General features: G+C 36.4%; 2 protein-coding genes across 2 annotated transcripts in view; one reads left to right on the plus strand and one right to left on the minus strand.

Moving 5' to 3' along the window:
- LOC141642402 (F-box/LRR-repeat protein At1g55660-like) overlaps positions 1 to 25,584 on the minus strand; it is a 97,137-nt gene that overhangs the window by 37,001 nt on the left and 34,552 nt on the right. The window lies entirely within an intron of this gene.
- Positions 12,834 to 13,607, plus strand: LOC141636485 (uncharacterized). Its single transcript, XM_074446749.1, has one exon. It carries the CDS (start codon positions 12,834 to 12,836, stop codon positions 13,605 to 13,607), a length of 774 nt encoding a protein of 257 aa, XP_074302850.1.

Raw genomic sequence — 25,584 nt, forward strand, 5'->3', positions numbered from 1 at the left:
GTCTATGTGTCTCATATTTCAAATATAAACGCACATAATTGAGATGGAAGAGTATATCGCTATAAGTAACGAGTTTAGCTTGGACTTGAGTAGGAGTCGAGGGACGAGCAAGAACGTTCAAGGACAGGAAGCAGAGTCGAGATTAGAGTCGAAGCTTGGTAGGAAAACAGGATGAATTATTGGAGTCATATTCATGCAACATGGTCGAGTTGTGTAGTTTATTTCGAAAAGGATTAATTTAGCTACTAATTATCAATAATTATTGGGAATTTGTTAATTCTGAGAAATATAATACTCTGTAATAAGGACAATTTAGATTGTCGATGAAATTAAGTAGAAGGCTCGCGTGTAGGAGTGTGTCGATTGTCGAACTCGGAGTCTCGACACAAGGAAATTCGTTCTTTATATTGATTAAGAGTAATATTGTTTTAGTATAAATACCATTCATTGTATTGCTAAGTATTCATTCAAGTTATAAATAAAATTCAGAAAAAACGATCAATTTTCGATCACAAATTCCCGATTTGATAAGACTCAAAGTCTAAACGGACTTTCAGTCAAATCTCGTGACAAATCTCGTCTTGTTCATTCGTCGTGGAAGGCGCGAGTTCAAAACCCAAAAAGTACACTACTAATTGAGTTTTGAGTTGGGAGATTTCGACGATGAGCAACTGCTCAATCGACCCCTTCCTTTCAATAATAAAGGTGGTAAAAGACCGCTCTGACAACTCTTATTTTTGTGTATACGATGAGGAACTAAAATTTGTTATAGACAAAAGCTTTGGAATGCTTTCAATCTATTATAGTGTTTGGTTGGAGGCTTTTGGAATGGAGTTAGATACCCAATGGATTCTAACTTCATTATAACCCCTTGGAATCTCATACTCATGTCTACATCCAAGTTTCCAACTTCATTGCACCCTATTACTACTAATATATCCATTTCAAGGTCGAACCAAACACTTATGAGCAAGTATGAGGTTCTAACTCCATACCCTTATGATATCATAATCCATTCCAATACTTTGAACCAAACGACCCCTAAACATATTTTGTATGACATTTTCTACGATAATGAATAAGAAAATTTATCAATTAAACTATAAAACATCAGTCAATACTATATATTAATTTCAGAAACCAAGGGACTTCAATGTAATTAAATAAATCTATACAAATTAATCATACTATATAGTTTTAAATCAATAGCACTGTGTGATGGACCTGAACAAGAGACTTCATTGTAAATATAATATAGTTTTGGTTGAAGTATAAATTTAGAGAACACCGGAATATGGTGATTTTCCTTAAAATAAACATGCCCCACTTATGATATTAATTAGTATAAAGATGTTAATTATTTAAACATAAAAAATATATTATAAGTATATTATATTTTGGAAACTATTAAAAAATAAATAAATCAAGCTAGATTTACAAAAAAAATATAATATTCCATAATTATTTCGACTTAATTAATTTAATGCATATATGTAGTGAGAGTAATAAATGTAACCTTGGATATACTTTCTCCATTCAACTTCACTCTACCATAATACATTTAGCTCAAGTTTTAAGACCAGAATAAATAACTAATAAAAGTACATTTGTGTCGTGTAGAAAATAGGGTACTGCATCCTAAAATCATAGTTAGAGCGGTCCAAGAGGATGGCAGATTGGCTCTAATTAAGTATAAGTATAGCATGATGTCACAGTCTGATATTTGTTGGTGTCGACAATGTGGTCTGATGTAATAGCTAGGTGACTGATGTGGGTTATGGCTCTTATTTAATAAGGAGCATAACAGAATAGGTTGTACTTGGTGATTATCCCGTTGTGGGATGATGTTATAATATGACTTACATTTCCACCAAAAAAAATAAAAGTACATTTGGAAGTGAATTGAGTGCTTTAATTAACCAGAATTTGTGTGCCAATTATCAAAGTGATTATACACTAAACTTCCCACCAAATAATTCAAGACTTCAAAAAGCAAACCAAAATTTTGGGACTTAATTTTCCCCCCGAAAAAGGTTGCTGAAAGTACACAAATCTGTTGTACACACACATAAAGCAGACCAAATACTTCTCTTTCCTTAAATTACAAAGTCATTCACTAACAAAGAAACAAAAAAACTTTACAACTCCATAATTAACAAGAATCCAAAAAAAAAGTTTCTGAAGTTTACATTAATTTACAGGACTTTTCTTCTTCAAATTACACAACCGTCTTCAATAAACTTCAACTTCACACCAACGGGGTTTAAGTGTATGACAGAGGAACAACGAAATAAAGTTAATTGCAATCTACTTGCTTAAAAAAAACTAATGATGAGAAGCTTGGATTTGGTGCTATCAGAGAGGCAGCAGAAAGGTTCAGGTTGAGTGATTGAAGCATCTCAAATATATGGAAACTTGCAAAAAAAACCAAGGTTAGTAGGAGAAAAACTTGATGTCAAGAGTGGAAGAATAGGCAATAAAAACAGGAAAAGAATACTACCGGACATTGAGCATATCAAATCACTTGACAGTTCTAAAAGAAACACCATGGAGAGGGTTTCTAAAAACTGTGGAGTTTCAGTTGGAACAGTCCATTCATGGGTGAATGAAGGTTTACTTATGCCTCATTCAAGTCCACTACATCCCAAACTCAGTGACTTACACAAAGAACAAAGGCTACTGCATTCACTAAAGTCATTGGTGGTTAAACAACAAGTACAAGAATTTCTGGATTTAAATTCAATCCCAGTGACTGAAATAATATTTGATGAGATGAGCAACACCATCCACATGGATGAGAAACGGTTCTTCATAACAGAAAACAATGAAAAGGTGTATATAGTGGAAGGGGAGGAGCTGCCATATAGGAGCTGCCAGTCAAAGAGGTTCATCACAAAGGTTATGTTCATGTGTGCAGTAACTAGGCCAATATTTGGAGTAGATGGGGAGTTAATATTTGATGGGAAAATAGGCATGTTTCCATTTAAACATGAAGTACCAGCAGCAAGTTCTAGCAGAAATAGGCCAAGGGGACAATGGAAACTAAGCCCATTGAATCTATCACAAAATAGGTTATCAAAGATTGTCTAATCCATCAAGTTATACCAGCAATTAAGAGTGTGTGGCCAGATTGTTTAAGCAAGCACATTTACATTCAACAAGACAATGTAAGGTCACATATCAAGTATAACGACTCAGACATTATGGCTGCTGCAAACTCAGATGGGTTTAATATTGAATTAGTTTTCCAATCCCCAAACTCACCAGATTTAAACTGTAATGACCTTGGTTATTTCAGGGCAATACCGTCATTGCAATCATCAAGAGCATCAAAGACGGTGGATGAACTAGTGAATGAAGTGATGCATGCATTCATAGATTATAGTCCTACTAAACTCAACAACATGTTCTTATCATTGCAAGCAGTCATGATTGATATTATGATGTGTAAGGGGCATAACAATTTTCCAATTCCACACATGGGGAAGGGTTCTCTAGCTACAATTGGTATGTTACCAAGGAATTTAGTCGTCAATGAAGAGTTGGTAAGAGAGTGCATTGAATATATGCAGGGATTAGGGAAGACACAAGGACTTGAAAACCTAATGGACGCACTAGGGTACAATGTTGAAGGTTAAGTTTTTAAGACAAATGGAGTGGAATGCATTGTCAATTCAAGTGATGTAATGTTCAGTTTAATGTTCATTTGAAACTGATGTTTCAAATGAACATTAAACTTCAGTTTACTTTTGAATGTAATGTTCAGTTTAATGTAATGTTCTATTTCAATTGAAATGAAATGTCAAATGCAGTGTTAAATTTGAAGTTCAGTTCATAGTTCAATTTGAAGATCATATTTATGCAATGTTCAGTTGAAAAACTATACACAAATCAGAAAAATGCAATGAAGATAGACCATCAACTCTCAGGCTTCGTGTGGCCTCATCATTGAGTTGTGTCAAGTAGTCAAGTCTACACACACACACACAATGAAGTTAGACCATGCTCATTAAACAATAACAGTAATGAGTAAGGCAACAATAAATATAGCTCTTTAACCATTAAGGAACAGTCATCACAGAGCTCTCAAACTGTAATTGAAATAGATGAACACACACACCCATTCATTTTTATACCATGTGGTGTCTTAAATACTTTAATTTAATGGCCAGTTACCTATACATATACTTCCTCCATTCAACTCCACTATATTACCATACCTACTGCTCTCATATCATTAAGGTAAATTGATCATTGAGCAACATCAACTCTCAGGCATTATTGGCCTCATCATTGAGTTGTGTAAAATATTCAAGCCTCCTACAGACACATAATGAAGGTAGACCATGCCCATCAAATAATAACAGTAATGAGTAAGACAACAACAAATAAAGCTCTCAAACCATTAAGGAACAGTTATCATGAAGCTTTCAAACTGCAATTGAAATAGATGAACATACACACCCATTCATTTGTATACCATGTGGTGGCTTAAATACTTTAATTTAATGGCCACTTACCATTCAACTCTAGAAATAATCTAACTGGTCTCAAACCATTAAGGTTTTATAATCATTGAGCACGGCTAGCAATAACATGACCCCTTCATTAAACCCTCCATTTTAATTATAGTAACAATAACACAACACTTAAAATAGGCCAGATTGTGACATTGTAAATACAAGAAAGTTATCAAAACAATAACAATAACACAAGCCCTATATTAAATCGTCCATTTTAATTACAGTAACAATAACACGGATTTTAACCAGAAATTTTTGACAGTCTAAATACAACAAACATAACAAAACAATAACAATTTTTTACAGTGTATATACAACAAACATAACAAAACAATAACAATTTTTTACAGTGTATATACAACAAAGATAACAACAGAAACACATACAAATCCTACATATTATTCCTAACAACAGTTAAATCCCATCAGTTATATGATACGAAATGTAAAAAAATTAATGAAATTAACAATAAAAGAATTAGATTTAGGAATTATACAAAACACCTTTGCATACTTAATGCTTAGCATTAAATCTATCCACATAAGCCACGAATTTTATTGTGCTTGGTGAAGGACTGGTTCGCCACAGATTTAATAGGGGCCGAATTTTTCTCAACGGATATTCGACGCTTCTCAGCCATCCTCTTTAGATAAACATTCAAGTACTTTGTGCATGGTGATTCAGGCTCACCAGATCCACCATCCTCTAAAACACCAAGATCATTGATAGGCTTATCGTGTACCTATGCAATGATAAATACCCCAAACAACAAATGAATGTAGCAATAGGGGTCGTGTAACACCCCGTAAATTTGAAGACCTTTATTATATTGTAAAAGTAATATTTTAATCTATTTTAATTTAATATTAATTTATTTGAAATAAAATTTATTTGATAAAATATAATTTTATTTTATTTTGAAGAAATGTAATTATTTGTGATAGTTTAGAAATGTTTAAAAGTGATTTAAACTATATTTAAACCTTTTCCTTTGATAAAATAGATTTCGGATAAAAGTCGTAAAATTGGGATTTTCCCATTTCTTACGGTCGTTGGGTAAACGAGTTTGGATATTGGGCATATGAGTACTTAATCTTTTAGTAAAATCGTGTTTAAGAACTTTAATATTCTCGGAAATCGCGTTCGACGAATATTTCTAATTACCGTCGAAGCAAAACCCAAAACGTAAACAATTGACCATCCTCCCCTTGCCATTTGGACCAACCGGCCACCTACCCTCCTTTTGCCACCTCTTTCAACTTTCATTTCCTCCATTCTCAATCTATCTCTTCCTTTCACCAAACACCAAATTCATTTCAAAAATCCTCCTTACAATCCCTAAATCCACCATAAATCCTAAATTTCTCCACCAAATCTCATAAAAATTATATATTTGGAATCCTCTCTTCAATCCTCATCTACTAGTAAGTTTTATTTTCATTTCCCCCAATTTTTGTTTAAGGCTCATCTTTTTAGGGTTTCGAATTTAAGCTTAATAATTGTGTTTTTGTTGTTCTTATAGGTGAAGAATTTGAAGATGAGTTAGGTGACTCATATATTGTAAAAGATGATGAGTGATTTCGGTTTCTAGGGCTCTTTCTCAAGTGTTATTGTTCTCTTTTTCTAGCTTAAGGTAACTATTCCGAGTCACTCGACGAATTAATGTCACATTAGTAGTTGTATTTGTTGTTTGTTGTTGTTTGTTGTCGTTTGTTGTTGTTTGTTGTTGTTTGAGACGATCTCGTTGATAAATGAATGAAAGGAGTAAGATGAGTATGCTTATGTTTAATTTATGTTACCCATTTGTATATTATTGTTTGGAACAAATTTGGATGAGGAATTATATGTTGTGACAAGTTCGTGTTTTGGCTGGAACGCGTCAGTACCGGACCGAGACAGTTTCCAATGTTTCCAAAAATATGACAGATTGAACGGCATCGAAAAATTAGGTGGTTTAGCCACTCGAATCACTCAATTCGGAGTCCGTATGAGTAAATGGCGTCGTTTTATCGATTAAAATTTATAGAAAAGTTTACCCTTGTGTGAGACGGCGATTTATGCTATTTTATTATGCGAGAATTTTGTGGAATTAGTTATTTTGTAAGTTGGAATGTTTTCTTTATGTTGATAGTGTTCACATGATAGAAATTGGAATATTGCATGAGAATGATATTGTAATGAATTTTGTGATTTGGGCCAAAGTAGGCCAAGACTCTGAGCTGGGCCAGATTTACCGAATGAGTTTGGTCAAACTAGGTTTAAACCGGTCAGCCTCGATTTGACCGATGACCCGTCGCGGGACTCGGGTCGAGGGTTTGTCTTTGAGGTGAGATTGGTTGTCATTGGATGTTTTATGTTGATGCCTTGGTATTTGTGATTATCATTTCACATGTTGGTTGTTGGATGCTTTGGATGCCTTATGCTTGAGTCTTGTTGCCTCTTTGCCATTTTAACTTATTCTCATGGACTATGGTACTGTTGATTAGCTGGAATTTGGATTATTATTGATATTGGATATATTGTTGGATTGTCAGCTGAATATGCTCTTGCGTAGCCTTTCATATGCTAGGGTGTGTATGATCATTTGTGTGTGCAAGTTTGGACTCTTTGCCCCTCTTATGGTTAATTGGGTGTCCTACTTGTCTTGTGTGGTGTGGGCTAAAGTATTCAAGCTGGGACTAGGTCATAGGTGAGTATTTCGGCCTTCATCATAGATAGGCCATTATAGTCTTTGACGAGTGTATGTTTGTGGCTTAATAGCCTTTATGTCTTAGCTTGGTGGGTTTATATCCAAGTTAGGGCATGACCTCCTGACGTACTCTTAGAAGTATGTGGTCAGCTTAAGTATTAGCCAACCCTTTGGTGGACTCCTTAGGGGTACTCATGTGTGTGATTATGGGTCTTGGATGCGGTAGCTTTCCGCATGTCGCTAGGTCTGCGCAGGTTTAGGACTAGGGTGTTTACCTTACCTCGTGGTATAGACTCGAGTTATAGAGTGACTATTGACTGTACTAGGAGCTTATGCATGTCTCTAGATATATTGTCCTTTCTTGTTTGATGATTCTATGAATCATAGAAGGTGAGATGCAAGCCGGCTATGGTTGATAGAGTTTGGATTCCCGGATGTTATGTGATTCACATGATAGTGTAGTATGAGTCAGTCTAGTATTCACATGCTAGGACTTTGTGTTGTTTATATTCTTGTTCACATGATAAGCATGATTGTCTTGCATTTGTATGCTAAGGCTATGTGTTATTCATATTCATATTCTTATGTTTACATGTTACATTAATATGACATTTCGTGGCTGGGAGAACTCGGAGTTACTCCCCACTGACCGTGGCTTTCGTATTGGTATAAAATGCGATCGACGGGTATGGTGATGCTTATATGGGGTTCATGGACGAGCTAGCGAGCAAAGTAACCTTGGGACCTAGATTGGCTTTATTTTATTGTGACTCTTAAACACTTTTTATGTCATATATTTTTTAGGGACATATGTCTCCCTTTTTTATATTTGAGTTGTATAACTTTATTTCGCGACTTTAGCGATGTTTCATTTATGAGATTTATTTTAGACCTTGCATGTTTGACACCTTCCCATTTGGATATTTTTATAACAGGTTCAGGTTTCGTTTTCGATTTTAAAAATTACAGGTTTTTACCCAAATGAACCTATTACAAACATATCCATGCAGTTTTTATCTAGAATTATGTGTTTACTTTTCCGCAATAAATGAGGGTGTCACAGGTCGAACACAAGGAAACGGGAATTACTTTGTGAAATGCTATGGGAAGATTTCTATCAAGATCAATTTCGTTTTTGGTTTGGTTTGTTTGCTTGGTGACTAACAAAAACTATGGTGTAAATCTATAAAACATTATTAAAAGGGTAGCCTAAAAAAAAGTCACGTAGACAATGCCACATGGGATGAAAAAAAGCCACGTACGCAATAACATTGTGACTTGGCAAACTAATATGACATGGATTATAAATTTTTTATTATATTGCATTAATTTAATTCACTTATTTCCTTTAAAAATCCATCCATATTCCATTAGCTTTAAACTTAATTAACTCAAAAAAAAAACTACAATAAAAAATAGACATTAACTATAAGTTAATAATTTCGAGATATTTCATATGGAGTAGTATTACATTGCATTAATTTAATTCACTTATTTCCTTTAAAAATCCATCCATATTCCATTAGCTTTAAACTTAATTAACTCAGAAAAAAACTACAATAAAAAAATACACATTAACTATAAGTTAATAATTTCGAGATATTTCATATGGAGTAGTATTATATGTATTCGAAATAAAAAACCGAATACATGAAATTAAGAACGAAGAAGAATAAATGAAGTTGAAAACAAAAAAAATTGTATCTATACAATATAGTTAAAAGGCTTATTAAAACATTTAATTTTAATCCACATGTCGATTTTTTATTGGTAAATACTAATTCATCTATATTTATTACTTGATTATTTATTTATTTATTTATTTATTTATACAATATTATAAAAGTCTAGATTATGTATTAAAAAGTTATCTTTAAAACTGTCACATGCTTATAAGTACAAAAAAATTAAAAAAAAAATAATTACAAACACAAAAAATAAATTAATACAAACTCTTTATTTTCCTCTCATAAATTTGGTTATTAATCTACTTATTTCTTTAACTTTTAATTTCTTTTATTTGATAGGATGGTTTTTTGGTTTTCTCTCACTATCATTATAATTTGTAGTTATCATAATTTTTTTATGTCCCTTTTAATTCACAAAATCGTTCCTCTTCCCTCGAATAAATTGTTGAAATTAATCAATAATTAATAACAAAAAGTTTCCTATATAACTATTATAACAATCTTAATTTTCATTTTTATTCAAAAAGTTGGTAGGTAAAGTATACATACATAGATAATTAAATGAATTCTTTCGCTTTTTATCCTTATTATGTTTTAAATTTATTAATAGTAAGAATATTATTTAGTTATTATTTTTGTATTTGTATTGAAATTGCAGGAATATGACATACTCAATTATCAATAACATTGCATGAAATCTATACTATCTAATTAAAAGGGTAGCTTAGAACATTCAATTTCATTTCACATGACATTTTCATACCCCATTAATTCTTATTCATTTTTGACATGCATGGAATAATAATTGAATTTATAAAACTATAATCTATAATTAAAAAGTAAGTCAAGCTATTTACCATTATCTGAATGTCATATTTTAAATTTCATAAGATAATTTCTAAACCACTCTTATGCAAAGTGTATTTTGTAAAAAAAAAAAGAATAATAATAAAGCAAATATTTTACATTCCATTTCTCCTTTGCTCCATCTTTATGTCTATATTAAATTTCATAATAATGAGAAAAATCTATAACTCAATAATCTAGATATAAAATATATAAATCTAATTAAAAGGCAAGCAAAACTAACTATCATCATTTATATGTCATATTTTAATTACATAATAAGACAACATCTTAAATCAATCTCCTGTAAAGTGGATCTTGTAAAAAAAAAATTATAATAATAATAATAATCAAGCAAAACTTATACATTTCATTTCTCTTAATTCCTTATTAATGTTTATATTAAATTTCATAATAATGAAAAATGATGCTCAAAAGTCATGAACCTTGATTCATATTTATACCTATATTAATTTTGATAATAATGAAAAAAAGGATGCTCAAAAGTCATAAAACGCATCCTCAATTCTTTATATATTTTTGATGGAAGACAATTTATAAGCCAAAATTTTTCTTATCTCTATCGTCAGTAGAACTAAATGTATCACTAAAGTTTCCTATCATTCTATTAACATCAAGCCAAGTGTATTAAGGTTTTAAAATTATTAACTAATTTATTTAGTTTTTATGTAAGTTCCATTGGGTTATGAAATGTTCATCACATTTTCAATTTCATCGTTTGTGTTTGTTTTGTTCTCATTTAGGAGCTATCAAGATTTGTGGTGTTGAGATATTCAAAGGTAATATACTTACATCTCTACGATTTCATTCTCATTCCCTTTTTCTTTCACTATTTAAGACGAAACTTAAGTTAACAACGATAATATTGCATAAAACAAATTTCACTAATTTGTTGGTTAATTCAGACTAATTACTGAGTTACTTTTTTGTTATTATAGGGTCGATTCGTTGCAAAAAGAAGGCTATATGGAGAAGTAAAATACTAGGATAGCTTAAATAACTATATATTGGAGACTAACTACAAGATTGACGACATCAACGTGAATGACTAATAGTTTTTTTTTCTTTTTTTTTCAAATGTATATTTTTTTTTTATATTTGTTTGTTTTTTTCATCATTTAGCTTCGAAAAAATAGCAATATTCGACTTTGATCTTTATATTAACATGTAAATGCCCGTAATCTTAGTACACAATCAATGATGACTTATTCATAAGGTGAGCTTACTATATGTTTTGATATTTTATAAAATTTCAATTACTAAAAACACTAGAAACATCAAACTCAAAACAAAACATCCCGTGAATTTCACGGGTCACAAAACTAGTTATATAATAAAAAGGAGTCCAAGGGGGTCGGGTCACACATGCAAAGGTAAATATAAAATCATGTCAAACTCGGTATTAAAAACATTGTCAATTGTTTAGGCTTAGAGACACCCACCTTACGGCATTAGTGTCAACCATAGACCGGGTCCTAGAGAAACTTTCGTCCATGACTAGGTCGTCCTACTATACATGCTTTGTCTAATTCGATTCCATGCCTCTCGACTTTTAGAATGAATGAACAAACTTAATCTATGAATAAGGCCTTAAACAAAGATTAAACATTATGGTACAAACATGTGATAGAAACAGTTGAACAATATTATTATCAACCTATTTTAACATGTTACATATTTGATTATGCATGGCTCCCCTAGCCCTTCGACTAGGAAATTTAGCTACTCATATTGAAATGTAAATTGTAAAATATATTGTAAGGAATGTTAAACATGGTTGTATGATTTATATAAACTAGGTGAGATAACATGTAAAAGAAATAATGCTAAACTAATATAAATAAAGTACCTAATTATAAACTATGTGTAAACTAAAATAGAAATGTAAAATTGCAAAATAGAATTAGAAATACCTTAATAGAGATGAACTTTTATGGAAGAACAAATTATAACTAAATGCTTGAAATATATTAAGAACAAAATGTTTAAGAACTACAAGCTTAATAATATTGTAAACTAATATGAAAATTATTGAGAGAAATTACAATGCTTAAGGCTATGACAAGTATGTTAGACGTAAGAAAATTAGATTCCTAAGCTATGAAGTGACTCCCCTTTATATAGGGGAGGGAGGTGAAACGTAAACGAGCTAGGAACATGCGGCCCCGATCGGGGTCGTGTGTTTCCAGCCCGTTTCCATTAAATCTCCTCTTAATTGCTAGGAGTATCCTATGTGGGCGATTAATTAGGCTATTAATCACCCGGTTAAGACCTAATCCCTTCGCATCCTAGGTTGCTTGGAATCCTATTTTTTTCCACTTTGAGTTGGGCTTGACTTTGGTTTGTTGACATAATTGCATTGCACACATTAGTCCATCAACTTCTTCATGAAAAACTCATCCAAACACTCCATGCTAGTCCAATATTGGGTCTTGCTTAGCCATTGTACTCTAGTGGGTCATCTTGTAGTATTTTAGCTCCAAAAAGCTCAAGTATCCTACAAAACATGTGGAGACAAACAAATGCACTAGAATAACAAATATTAGCTCAAAACACTATGATAAGTGCTAAATGTCATATAAAATGGAGCTAATATAGGGGATGAAAATGTATAAAATATGCACTTATCAAACTCCCCCAAGCTAAACTCTTGCTTGTACTCAAGCAAGAAACCACATTCGTCAATTGCAATATCCCAACAAGCTATGCATAATGATTTAAAAATCCGAATCAACATGGGCAAGAGACAAAGCAAAACATGGATGAGATTTACATGACGACGTAGCATGGAAAACTTGAAATGAACCTCTTAAACTTTTGCTTGCGGGGGAGGAGCCTGAAATGGTGGAGACGTCGAGCTGGGAACGAAGCAACTGATTATGGAATAACTTGTGGAAAGTCCAGGTGTGGCCTCGGATCAAGCTTTTCTTTTGGCAATTGTGCAACGATGCATTAGCAACTAAGGTAAATTTATCTTTTCGTGTCGGTCAAGATGGTGTTTTGTGTCCGTTGTGTTAGTGTCAAGTTGAGTCGAGTCTTCATCTCTTTCGTGATTGTGGGGTTGCAATGGGGGTATGGGAGGAAGTTGGACTGATGGAAGAAGAGAGGGGCGATGAAGGAGATGTTCGAGCATGGGTGGAAGGTTGTTGGCGCGAAATGGGGAAAAGAGAGTATGGGTTGATGATGGTGGTGTGCTGGGCAATATGGGAGGCTAGGAACCGAGTTATTTTTTATGGGGGAGGAGTGGCAATGGAGGATGTGGTGAGGAAGGTACAACGGGTGGTGGAGGAAATAGAGGGGGAGCTGGTAGTGCGGATAAGGGACGAAGGGGGATCGATGGAGAAAGGGGGAGTGCACGGGGATGAATGGAAACCTCCGAGCTCGGGTTGGGTCAAGCTAAATGTGGATGCGGGGGTAAAGGATGGGGTCGGTGTGGGTGTTGGGGTGGTTTGTCGAGATAGCTCGGGGAAAGTTCTATGGGGAATGGCACATAATAGAAGGGAGGTTTGGGAAGCATATGTAGCGGAAGCGGTAGCGGTATTGGAAGGGCTCGAACAAGGGAGGGAAGCAGGCCATGATCGTGTTATGGTGGAGAGTGATTGTTCGCAAGTTATAGAATCTTTGAAGCAGCGCAAGACGGGACGGAGTTTGTTTTCGCTTGTTTTGGATGACATTTTACGTCTTTGTAGTTCTTTTTCTTCGGGTGTATGGTCTTTTATTAGTAGAAGGAACAATGTAGTGGCTCACACGTTAGCACATGTGTTGCCGGTAGGAGATGGTCGAGTTGTTTGGATCGACAAACTTCCTGAGATTGTTGATCGTTTACTTGTTTCGAGTTAATGAATGTACCCCTGTGGGTTTCAAAAAAAAAAAAAATTAAGTATTTGCGTTTATTCGGCAAAAAAACATGATGAAATATAATCATTATTTTTTTCTTTTTTCTTTATGTTGAATTTTGTTATGTTGAAAAATATGAAATGATAATTTTTTTAACCATTAAAAAACTGCAATTATGGTGAAATTAAGTTTTTTTTTTTAGTTGGAAGACAAGATAATTGCGTAAATGGGGTTGAACTGAAAATGTTTACTATGAGTATAATGGACATATGTTCGTTGTTTCTTTTCCAAACTTGGTATGAAGTCACTAGATGTTAGATTGAATTTTTATTACTTTATAGTTGTTACATCGCATGCGACTTACTATTACAAAGATATATATGATGTATCACTTTCATATATACTTTTATAGCTCCCTTTATACCATTTTACATACCGTTTCGTGCCTATTATACCTTTTATATGCTTTATTTCAATGAATTGTCAATACTGCCGCTATTTTGTGTTTTGATGCAGAAATGACTCGTTATGGGTATGATCAAGCTAAGATTAGCATGGCGGAGACTGCATAGTAGAATGCACGAAGCATGGCACGAGGAACGAGGAAGCACGAAGGCTAGAAGTGACAGAAGAGAAGAAATAGCCTGTGAAGCAAGATCCTCGATCGAGTCACCTCTGGCTCGATCGAGCAAACTGTCCTCGATCGAGTCACCTCTGGCTCGATCGAGGATCCTCTCTGGCAGACTTATTTCCGGATTTTCCTAAAACGATTATCTTTTGTTATAAATTAAAAACTCGTGTTTTATTGTTAGACTACGCTTTATTTTACATTCATACTGCTAGATACTTTCTTAGAACCCTAATCTTTCCTTTGTACGGTATTAATCTTTCCTCATTAATTAATCGTTCATCGTTTATGTTAATTGATTATTGTTTCATGCTTTTAATTATGTTTTCATTATAATTCATTGTTGTTATTGTTATCATTATGAGTAGCTAATTCCCTCATCTAGCATGAAGGGGATCTAGGTTAATTAAAAGGTAAAATTGATTAATTGCTATTGATATCGCTTAAGCTGTTGTTTGATTATTGTACTTCTTCTAGTTAATTAACTTGAGGCCTGAGTTGTTAATTAGTGTAGCGAATTAATCCTATCGTAAATAGGGTTAGAATTAATATAGGCTGCGATAATCAAATAGATTGTATCTAATTATAGCGACCGCATGTTAGAATCGATCTAAAGGGCATAATTGAGTCGACCGATCTTATGACCTTAAACAGTTTGATAGATTTAGCAATTGATTAATAATCCCCAAATAATTGACCTAGTGAACCGGAAATCCTAGACTTTTAATATTATCGTTTAAACCTCTTTTAAATTACTTGCAATTAGTTTATTAGATCAAAACAAAACAAACCCCCAGAAATCGGTTACTTTTAGACAGCTTAAATACTTACAGACTTAGCTTTTACCGCCTCCCTGTGGATTCGATACCTGTCTTACTACTAGCTATTCTTGTTAGTCTTGAGATAGTTTTACTTTGGTTTGGTAATACGACTTTAGCCACATCAAATTTGGCGCCGTTGCAGGGGAGGCAACAATTGTTTAGTCTGTTTGTGTTTATTTTGTCTTTTTGTCTCAGGGAACCCAGTTCCTTGAGACCGTTCTTACACTTTTCTTGTTAGTTCCGTTTATGCCCAGGTCTAATAGGTCCGAGATTATTCCTTTTGATCCCGAACGCAACGGACTTTTTTTCGCTACAGACGGAAGTTTAATCAAGAAGTGGGTCAAGTAGAAGACTTGAGTATACTTGACGTCGAAACGGCGAGCTCCACGAGTCACCGATCGGTCCTACGAAGAGGAGGAGGACAAAATTCCTATTCTGAAATTCCGATCCACGACCGATATTCCGAAACTACCATCATGCCTACTCTAGCCAGTCACTCCGAGCCGACCTTAGCTTCTATCCCACAAGGATTTAAGCTGTCCACTACTACCAATGGAACTTTTGAGATTCGGCCATCTTACATCAATTTGGTGGAACGAAATATGTTTGGAGGGACAAGCCAAGATCTGCGACACATATGGAGAAATTTGTCACTTACTGCATTGTTCTATTCCATTAACAGTGGAGTGACACAAGATCGAGTTAAGCATGTGCTCTTTCCTTTTCTCTCCGAAAGATGGAGTTTGGGTGGTTGAGAGATATGGATATGGATCTTGAAGGAGTTCTGAGTTTGGAATTCCTTGGCTCTTGCTTTCTACAAGAGGTACTTCCCACCTCAAAAGACTAATGCTTTGAGAAATCAAATCACCAGTTTCAAGCAAGGAGCTACTGAAGATTTGAATGAAGCTTGGACTCGCTTCAAACATTTAGTCTGATCAGTCCCCCATCATGGTTTCCCAAAGTGGTTTCTTTGCAACCAGTTTTATAACGGGTTGTTTGACGATCATCGTGCCCTTTTGGATTCTTCTGCTAATGGGAGGTTTCAGGATAACACCAATGATGGTGACGCGTAGAAGTTGATTGATCAGATTGCTACCCATACCATCAGGTATGGAAATCCTAGGGGAAGCACGCGAGGTACTGGAGTTGATAGTGCCCTGGCGGCACAGCTGGAGACTATTTCTGCCCAGATTGCTGAGATAAAGACTACCCAATCATTGGGTAGTAAGGAGAGAGTTCATGCTATGAGTCAGCAAGTAGAGGAGTCTTGTGCTAGATGCGGTTTAGATGGTCATGGTGCAGCTGAGTGCATGAGCACATTGAAGCAGCTTAATGCCTTTCAGGCTTACAGACAAGGTGCACAAGGTACATCTTTCTCCAACTTTTACAATGAAAGAACTAAGGAACATCCGTTCCTTCAATGGTCTAGTCAGAATGTGCAAAATCCGCAGCAGTCACAACCGCAAAAGAATACTTATATCCCTCCCAACAATCGTGGTAATCAACCACAAGGGGGATATCAAAGGCAAAATCAAGGAGGCCAGCAGTTTAACAACCAATATCAACAGCCCCCTCAGCAAACTCCTCAACAAATTCCTCAACAAGCTCCGAACAATGAGATGGCAGAGTTGCGTAGCCTTTTGCAACAAACTTTGTCAATGCAGCAGAAGCAGACGGCTCAAATTTCTGAGCTGATTGCCCATAACAAGATGCTAGATAATCAAGTGGCTCAGATGGCACTTCAAAACCCATCAAAACAGGCCGTAGGTCTTCCTCCTCAAGGTAAACAAGCTCATGAGCAAGCTAATGTTATTCAGCTGAGGAGCGGTACTTCTTATACGAATCCCGACCTACAAAGTCTTGAGAATGACATGCCCATTACTGTTGATGAGGCCCCTTATATGCATCCCAAAGGTTTGGGTAATTTGGAGCTTAGTGATGATGAAAAAGAACCTGACGAAGTTGAAACACGAGCTGACGATAAAAGTAAAAAAGACGAAGGAGCTGAACCTGCAGAGGTTCCTCGATCGAGTCAGCCCCGGCTCGATCGAGGATCCAGCCAGCTCGATCGAGTCACCCCTCGACTCGATCGAGGCACCACTTTGACAGCTGACGGTGTTTCAAAAGTTGTTTCTAAGGACAAGCAAGCCGAGCCCATAACTATTGCACTACCTTTTCCTCATCGACAACATAAATCCAAGCTGGATAAGCAGTTCGGTAAGTTTATGGAGGTCGTGAAGAATCTACAGTTAAGTGTCCCTTTCACTGAATTAATTACTCAAGTGCCGGCTTATGCGAAATTCATGAAGGAAATTTTGACAAGGAAGAGATCCTTTGACGCGGTGGAAACTATTGCTTACACTCAGAAGTGCAGTGCCATGCTGCCAATCAACTCACCACCTAAATTAAAGGATCCAGGAAGTTTTTCTATCCCTTGTCATATTGGTCATCTTTCTATTAGTAAAGCTCTTTGTGATTTAGGAGCTAGTGTCAGCGTTATGCCTTATTCTATTTGTAAGAAATTAAATATGGGTCCGTTGACAGTTACTAATATGACACTGCAGATGGCCGATAGAACTGTTAAACACCCATTGGGGGTGTTAGAGGATGTTCCCGTTCGTATTGGGAAGTTTTTCATCCCCGTTGATTTTGTTGTCATGGACATGGCTGAAGACAACCAAATCCCTATCATCTTGGGCAGACCGTTCTTACATACTGCGGGGGCGGTTATAGATGTTAGGCAAGGGAGATTGACCTTAGCTGTGGGGGATGATACGATTATATTTAACTTGGAAAAAGCATTAAAAAACCCCATGATAGAAGAGACTTGTCATAGTATAGATGTTGTTGATTTTACTATTGATGAGTGTCTTCCTATGTGCTTGGACAAGGATCCTCTGGAGATTGCCCTTGTCACGGATCCAGCTGATCAGACGGGTTCATGGAGTCCAGAAGTTCATCAGATTGAGAGGCTTCTAACTGGAGAGGAATGCCCACATCAAAAGGTATACAGTTTGGGTGTCGCACCTAAGGTAACTGAGGTAAAGAAATCTAAATTAAAACCTCTTCCCTCTCATCTCAAGTATGAGTTTCTTGATGACTGTGAAATGAACCCAGTGATCGTCAATGCTAGCCTAACTGAAGGTCAACTATCTGCTTTGTTGACTGTTTTGAGAACTCATAAAAAGGCAATTGGGTATAGCATTGATGATCTCAAAGGTATTAGTCCTGATTTTTGTATGCATCGTATTCATTTGGAAGAAGGTCACAAGCCTAGTGCACAAGGTCAGAGACGACTAAATCCTCCAATGCAGGAGGTGGTAAGAAAAGAGGTACAGAAATTACTTGATGCTGGTATTATTTATTCTATATCTGATTCTAAATGGGTCAGTCCTGTCCAAGTTGTACCTAAGAAGGGAGGTACTACAGTAGTAAAGAATGATAAGAATGAATTGATTGATACTAGACTTGTTACAGGGTGGAGGATGTGCACTGACTATAGGAAGTTGAACACGGCCACTAAGAAAGACCATTTCCCACTTCCTTACATTGACCAAATGTTAGAGAGACTAGCATGTCATAGTTATTTCTGTTACCTAGATGGCTACTCCGGTTTCTTTCAGATACCCATTCATCCTGAGGATCAGGAAAAGACCACTTTCACTTGTCCGTATGGTGTATTTGCCTATAGGAGGATGCCCTTTGGTTTATGTAACGCTCCTGCTACCTTTCAGCGTTGTATGATGGCCATATTTTCTGATTACATAGAGTCTATCATGGAGGTCTTTATGGATGATTTCAGTGTATATGGTACTGATTTTGATATTTGCTTGAGAAACTTGACTAAAGTTTTCAACATTTGTGAGGAGAGCAACCTTGTTCTCAACTGGGAGAAGTGCCACTTCATGGTTACTGAAGGGGTGGTACTCGGTCACTTGGTGTCAGGTAAGGGTATTCAAGTGGACAGAGCTAAGGTTGCGGTAATTGAGCAACTCCCGTACCCGGTTAATGTTAAAAGCGTACGTAGTTTTCTTGGTCATGCAGGTTTCTATCGCCGCTTTATTAAGGATTTTTCTAAAATTGCTCAACCTCTAACTCAGCTTCTTCATAAAGATACATCTTTCGTGTTTACTGACAAGTGTATTCAAGCCTTTGACAGGATTAAACAAGCTCTTATCTCAGCTCCCATAATCCGATCACCGGATTGGAGCCTTCCTTTTGAGATTATGTGCGATGCCAGTGACTATGCAGTTGGAGCTGTTTTGGGGCAGCAAAAGGACAAGGTGTTACATGCCATTTACTATGTAAGCAAGACTCTCGATGATGCACAAATCAACTATGCTACTACAGAGAAGGAGCTTCTTGCAGTTGTCTATTCTTTAGACAAATTTCGAGCTTATCTAGTTGGTTCTAAAGTTATTGTTCATACTGACCATGCAGCTTTAAAATATCTTTTAACCAAACAAGAGGCTAAACCTAGACTTATTAGATGGATTTTATTGTTACAAGAATTTGATTTAGAAATCCGTGATAAGTCTGGTGCTGAAAATGTTGTTGCAGATCATTTGTCCAGATTGTGATTTTCAGGAAGAGAGATTTTGCCCATTGATGACTCTTTTCCAGACGACCATCTTCTAGCTGTAGCTACAAATACCCCATGGTTTGCAGATTATGCCAATTATTTGGTAGGAGGTACACTTCCTCTTGATTTATCTTATCAGCAGAAGAAGAGATTTATGCATGATGTGAAGCGGTACTTCTGGGACGATCCCTATCTGTTCCGAGAGTGTGTCGATGGTATCTACAGACGATGTATCCCAGAGGGTGAGGTACGTGCCATCCTTTCTCATTGTCACTCTTCTTCCTATGGTGGTCATCATGGTCCTTCTCGGACATTTGCTAAGGTAATGCAATCTGGCTTTTATTGGCCTACTATCCTTAAGGATGCTACTAATTTTGTCCGTTCTTGTGATGCTTGTCAAAGAACTGGCAATATCTCGCAAAGGCATGAGATGCCTCAGTCTGGAATCTCCGAAGTGGAGATTTTTGATGTTTGGGGCATTGATTACCAAGGGTCGTTCCCTACATCTTTCGGGAACCAATACATATTAGTAGCTGTAGATTATGTTTCTAAATGGGTGGAGGCAATTGCCACCCCCACTTGTGATGCTAAATCTGTTGTTAAGATGTTTCAGAAGGTTATCTTTCCACGGTTCGGAGTACCTCGCGCGGTGATTAGTGATGGAGGCAAGCATTTCAATGAGCGTCATCTTAATTCTCTCTTGAAGAAATATGGCGTTACACACCGCAGAGGATTGGCATATCATCCTCAAACCAGTGGACAAGTAGAGATTTCCAACAGAAAGCTGAAACAGATCTTGGAAAAGGTAGTAAGCAAGAACAGAAAGGACTGGAGTCGGAAGCTCGATGATACTTTGTGGGCTTACCGTACTGCTTTCAAAATGCCGATTGGAACCTCACCTTACCGTCTCGTCTATGGCAAGTCCTGTCATTTACCTGTGGAGCTTGAGTACAAGGCTATGTGGGCCATAAAAGAACTTAATATGGATCCCTCACTGGCGGGTGAGAAACGACTGATGCAGTTGAATGAGCTTGATGAATTTCGACTGCATGCCTACGATAGTGCTCAAGTATACAAGGAGCGAACGAAGAAGTGGCATGACAAGCATATCTTGCAAAGGGAATTTCATGTTGGTGAGAAAGTTCTCTTATTTAACTATCGTTTGCGTTTGTTTCCAGGTAAATTGAAGAGTAGATGGTCTTGACCGTTCACTATTACTGATGTGAACAAATTTGGGTCAGTTACACTGCATTCTGACACAGGAAAGACCTTCAAAGTGAATGGGCAACGCTTGAAAACGTATTATGAAGGCGCGTTTGTTGGGGTTATAGAGGCTCTTGACCTCTTCCCCATTGATTCTTCTTGCTGATGAAGAATTACGGTCGTGCGGGACCGCAAAAACCAGCGCTACCGAGAGGCAGCTCGGATTTTGTAACATATTAGTTTGTAATTAGGATTTCAATTTAAGTTTTTGTAATTGCTTTTATGTTTTTCCTTGAACTTTGCGAGATGAGGAGAGGATACTTGATATGCTTTCAAGTAATATTTGCAGGAATTTGACGGAATTTGAAGTTATGAGTGACAAATGATGAAAGCCAACGCCAACATCAACTTCCTCGATCGAGCCAGACGCGACTTGATCGAGGAACCTATCAGCTCGATCGAGCCAGGAGCAACTCGATCGAGGCACCAGTGCAGAATTTAAAAAAGTTTAAAACGAAAGTTGGCTAGTCAGGAATTTGGTTCCTCGATCGATCCAGGCGCGACTCGATCGAGGATCCAAAATAAACCGGGTTCCGCGTTTTTCTTTAACCGGTTTTATGCTTTAATTACTCTAACTTCTTTCAATTCCCTTCTTCTTTTCGTGCCTTCTTCCTGCATTATTCCTCTTCTATTACTCTTTCCATCTTCATTCATCATCAATCATCATCAAATCTCACTTATAACTTGTGTTTAATTGCTTATTACTTGTTTGCATCAATCTCTTGTGTTTATTTTCGCAAATTCACTGCTATATTTGTGACACCCCTCGATAGGGCATCAAAATTAAAGCGAAAAAAATACGAGATTTTTAAAACCTTTAAAAGCTTAAAGTGCGAAATCCACCATAAGTGATCGAACAAAAATGAAAAGAAAGATAATTAAGTTTTACAATTTAAGACAAGTGCGTTGGGGAAAAGATATCCCACGAATAAACACAAGTCTAACGATAGGTGAGTCTAAGCAACCTATAACTAAGGTCCAAGGGTCAACGTTCTCGCTAGCTCACACGTCTTCCCCATAATCTGCATCACAAACCTGTCATTCATGTAAACATGAACGCCACGATCGTGGGGAGTAACTCAGGGTTCTCCCGGCCACCATATGTCGAAATGCACATAAGCAAGAACTTAATTAAACATATCGATCATGCATCATACTTGAATAATATGAACAAGGGAATATAACGATAATCATAACGATATAGGCACGTTGCATTCTTAATGAGATAGGCATCGAATCATATGAAGAAAGTAAATAACGGATCAATTAAATAGAAAATACATGGATGGAAACCAATAGCCATTCCTTTGAAAACCTCTTAACAACCATAGCACGGGACGTGGCTACTAATGTCACATTCATACTTATGGCTTACATCTCACCATAAGAACGGATGGGAACATCAATCCCGGCGATCATATCGCAACTAGGGGCTTGCATCTCACCACTAGTATCCGATAGGACCAAGACTCTCACAAACAAGCATAGAAGACGTGCACTCTCGTATATAAGAACACACCAATGACCGTAACAAGCAAGACATTTACAAAGGCTTTGACTCAAACAAGACAAACCCGTAGACTCCAACCTCCTGGTAGGACGACGATCATGATACGGTCCTAGTCTAAATCTGGCCAGACTCTCGGGATGGACGACACCCGATTCGACATACAATCCCAAATCGTATCCAAGACTCGATCCACGACACCTAGCCGTGCCCCAAGGTCGAGTAACCCCAAATCGGAACCATGGTACCTATCCGTACCCCAAGGTCCGAAGAGGCGGAAGGAAGATAGCCCAACTCGGAAACAATGGCACATAATCGTGACCCAATGTCCGAGGGCAAATAAATAAGGAATGTCGAGTAGTCACACAATGTAAACCGTCACACTCCGGTCACAAATACGAGTAACAATGATTGCACAAACATAACGTAAATAATTCATGTGAAGCATGTATGAACATAAGAGTATAATGATTACCGGGTGCTCTCTGCACGGCGTGGGCACCGGCTGCCGCCCCCACCAGAGGATTCATGCTAGGTGAAACAAGGCCAAAAATAGAAGTAGGTGTATTCTCTGCCGGTCCACTGCCGCCCACCGGCAGGGGGTACAAGCCAAGGTAAAACAAAGCCAAAAAGGCTGAAAGTGTATTCTCTGCCCGGTCCGGCCCACGGCCGCCGCCCCATTTGCCCGCCCACCCAGGGAATACAGTCAAGGTAAACAAGGTCAACATATGCTCAATGTGTATTCTCTGCCGGTGCCGAGTGCCGCCCACCCACCAGCAGGGAATACACCCTATAGCCAAATAAGCTCAACTTGCACATTATGTATTCTCTGCCGGTTGACCGCTCTTCTGCCCACCGGCAGGGAGTACACCCTATAAACAATTAAGTTCAACATTTCACATTGTGTATTCTCTGCCGGCTGACCGGCTGACCGGCCCGCCGGCAGGGGATCACAAAGGCTTAATTCTCTATTTTTCAAGTCAGAAATGCAAAGACGCGCTGCCGGTTGGGTAGGCCGGCTGCCGGCCCACCGGCAGAGGATCACTGTACACGAAAACTCATCAAACATCCATCTAAAGTCATCCAAATTCAACCATCTTTCATTTAATCATTTCATACTTCTCTAATATGATGAATACTCGGTAAATTTAGCACGTTAGGATAATTTAATCATATGACATCAATTATGAACCTTAAAATAAGATAGCATGTCAACCAAACATATGAAAATGCTCATAAAACCACTTCATTCAACATAACAATGGAATGAAACATGAAAGTTACCAACTTTAACATTTGTATGCATCCAACCACACATAAAACACACAAATTTGACATGTAAGTCGAGTAACCCATCACCGTTACCTTTTAGCTCTTAATCTCTATTGTAATCGTCTCACAAGCAAGAATCCACTTCAGGGTCAACTAAACTTTCTCCTAAACATAAGAAAACACAAAATAAGACTAAAAATCGAAACTAGAAAAAAGGGTACCATGAGAAATTGGCTCGACAGCCCCATTAATGGAGGAAAGATAGTTCTTTTCTTACCTAGAAAGAAGGAGGGCGATGAGAGGAAGAGATAGACGCGAAAATCACTGAAAACCGATGAGAAATGAAGGTTTTATGGCCAATTTAGTGAAGAAGGTGGAGGTTGTGTAACAATGGTGTTGTAGTTGTGTGTTTGTTGGGAAATTTCAGAATTTAGGAGTGAGGGAGATGGAGTTGTGAGGGTTTAGTTGGGGGTTTTGTGAAGGGAAAAGAGAAGGGAAAAGCCCATAAGTTATAAAAAGCCCAACAGCTCAAATTGAGTCGGTATACACTAGAATTTTCGTCTCAAGCCTACTATAACTCAAGACGGAGAATATTATTATTATTATTATTATTGTCCGACCAAAATATTTATTTCGTATAACTTAAGCTTTAAAAATATAATATTTATAAAATCATATTTAATAATAAAATTAATTAAATTAAATAATTTAAAATATAAATAAGACAATAGAACGGTTAATTAAATTATATTTGCCAAAATGGAAAATTCGCGGGTGTTACAATCACCCCAACTTTTAAAAAGTTTCGTCCTCGAAACTTGAAAGTAGAAAGGAAAAGTAATATAAAAATAAAACCGAAATTTTGAAATCGGTAAACAAAACATTAAAAGGTTACTTATCGTAAGAATCGAAATCCTTTCAAAAATCCCAAATAAAATTTTCCGATATAACCAAATTCTCATCAAAGGAACGAAAATGCTCTCGTTGCGCATTCAAGAACATCACATTCCAAATCGAAGATATGGTCAAAAGCAAATCATTTGTATAAATCGAAAATCAAAATACTTTCAAAAACATTAATAAAGAATTTTCAAAAGTATAAGTCTCATTCATGGAACGAAATTGCTCTTGTCGTGCACACAAGAACGCTAACTTTCCAAGTCTAAGACAAATTTAAAACAGAAATCATTCGCCGACAAGCGCAGAACAAGTTATTAAACGTTTCAAATAACGAGTTCTAACATCCGATCAACTTCAAAATCAAAAGAGAAGGCAATTCACTCAAATTTTCTTTTGCAAAGATCAAAATAGAAGTAGAGGTTTCATTTCTAAATTCAAAAGGAAGTCAAATTCCTGAAAATATAATATTAAACTTTTGACAACGAAATCATAAGTAGATCAAAGCTAGTTAGAAATTGAGCAAAGTTAAAAGTAACTCGGGTTTAGCAATTAAAAATCCATAAAAAGAAGTTATACTCGTAGGACAAAAGGATAACTAAATCAAATTTTCATTTTTGAACTCTTAAAATAGGTAGGGTTTAGTAAAAGTAACATAAACTTTTAACGACGAACCAAAAATGGTAGTTTGAAATGTTTAGAAATTTTATGAATTGAAAAGTAACTTAGATATCATGAAAACAAGATACGCTAAGAGGGTTCAAACTTAACCAACAAAAGAGATATGATGAACTTCCTAGGAGAAGAGTTGAAATCGAATCTACAAGGATATCAAAGATTGAATTTCATAGGTTAACATCAAATTCTAAAGGAGGAGCAAGCATAAACGAGGAAGAGAGGTATGAACGGAAACACTTATGGTCAAAGAGGACGGGAAATTAGGCAACAAGGAAACACTAGATACTTAAATCTCGAACAACAATGTCATCCTGAACGGTTCCGAAAACTTC

Source organism: Silene latifolia, chromosome 2, assembly GCF_048544455.1.
Source record: "Silene latifolia isolate original U9 population chromosome 2, ASM4854445v1, whole genome shotgun sequence".
Lineage (NCBI taxonomy): Eukaryota > Viridiplantae > Streptophyta > Magnoliopsida > Caryophyllales > Caryophyllaceae > Silene > Silene latifolia.

Bases quoted from the DNA above. Each gene is read 5' to 3' on its own strand.
- LOC141636485 (XM_074446749.1), top strand. From the start codon at position 12,834: ATGGGGGTATGGGAGGAAGTTGGACTGATGGAAGAAGAGAGGGGCGAT.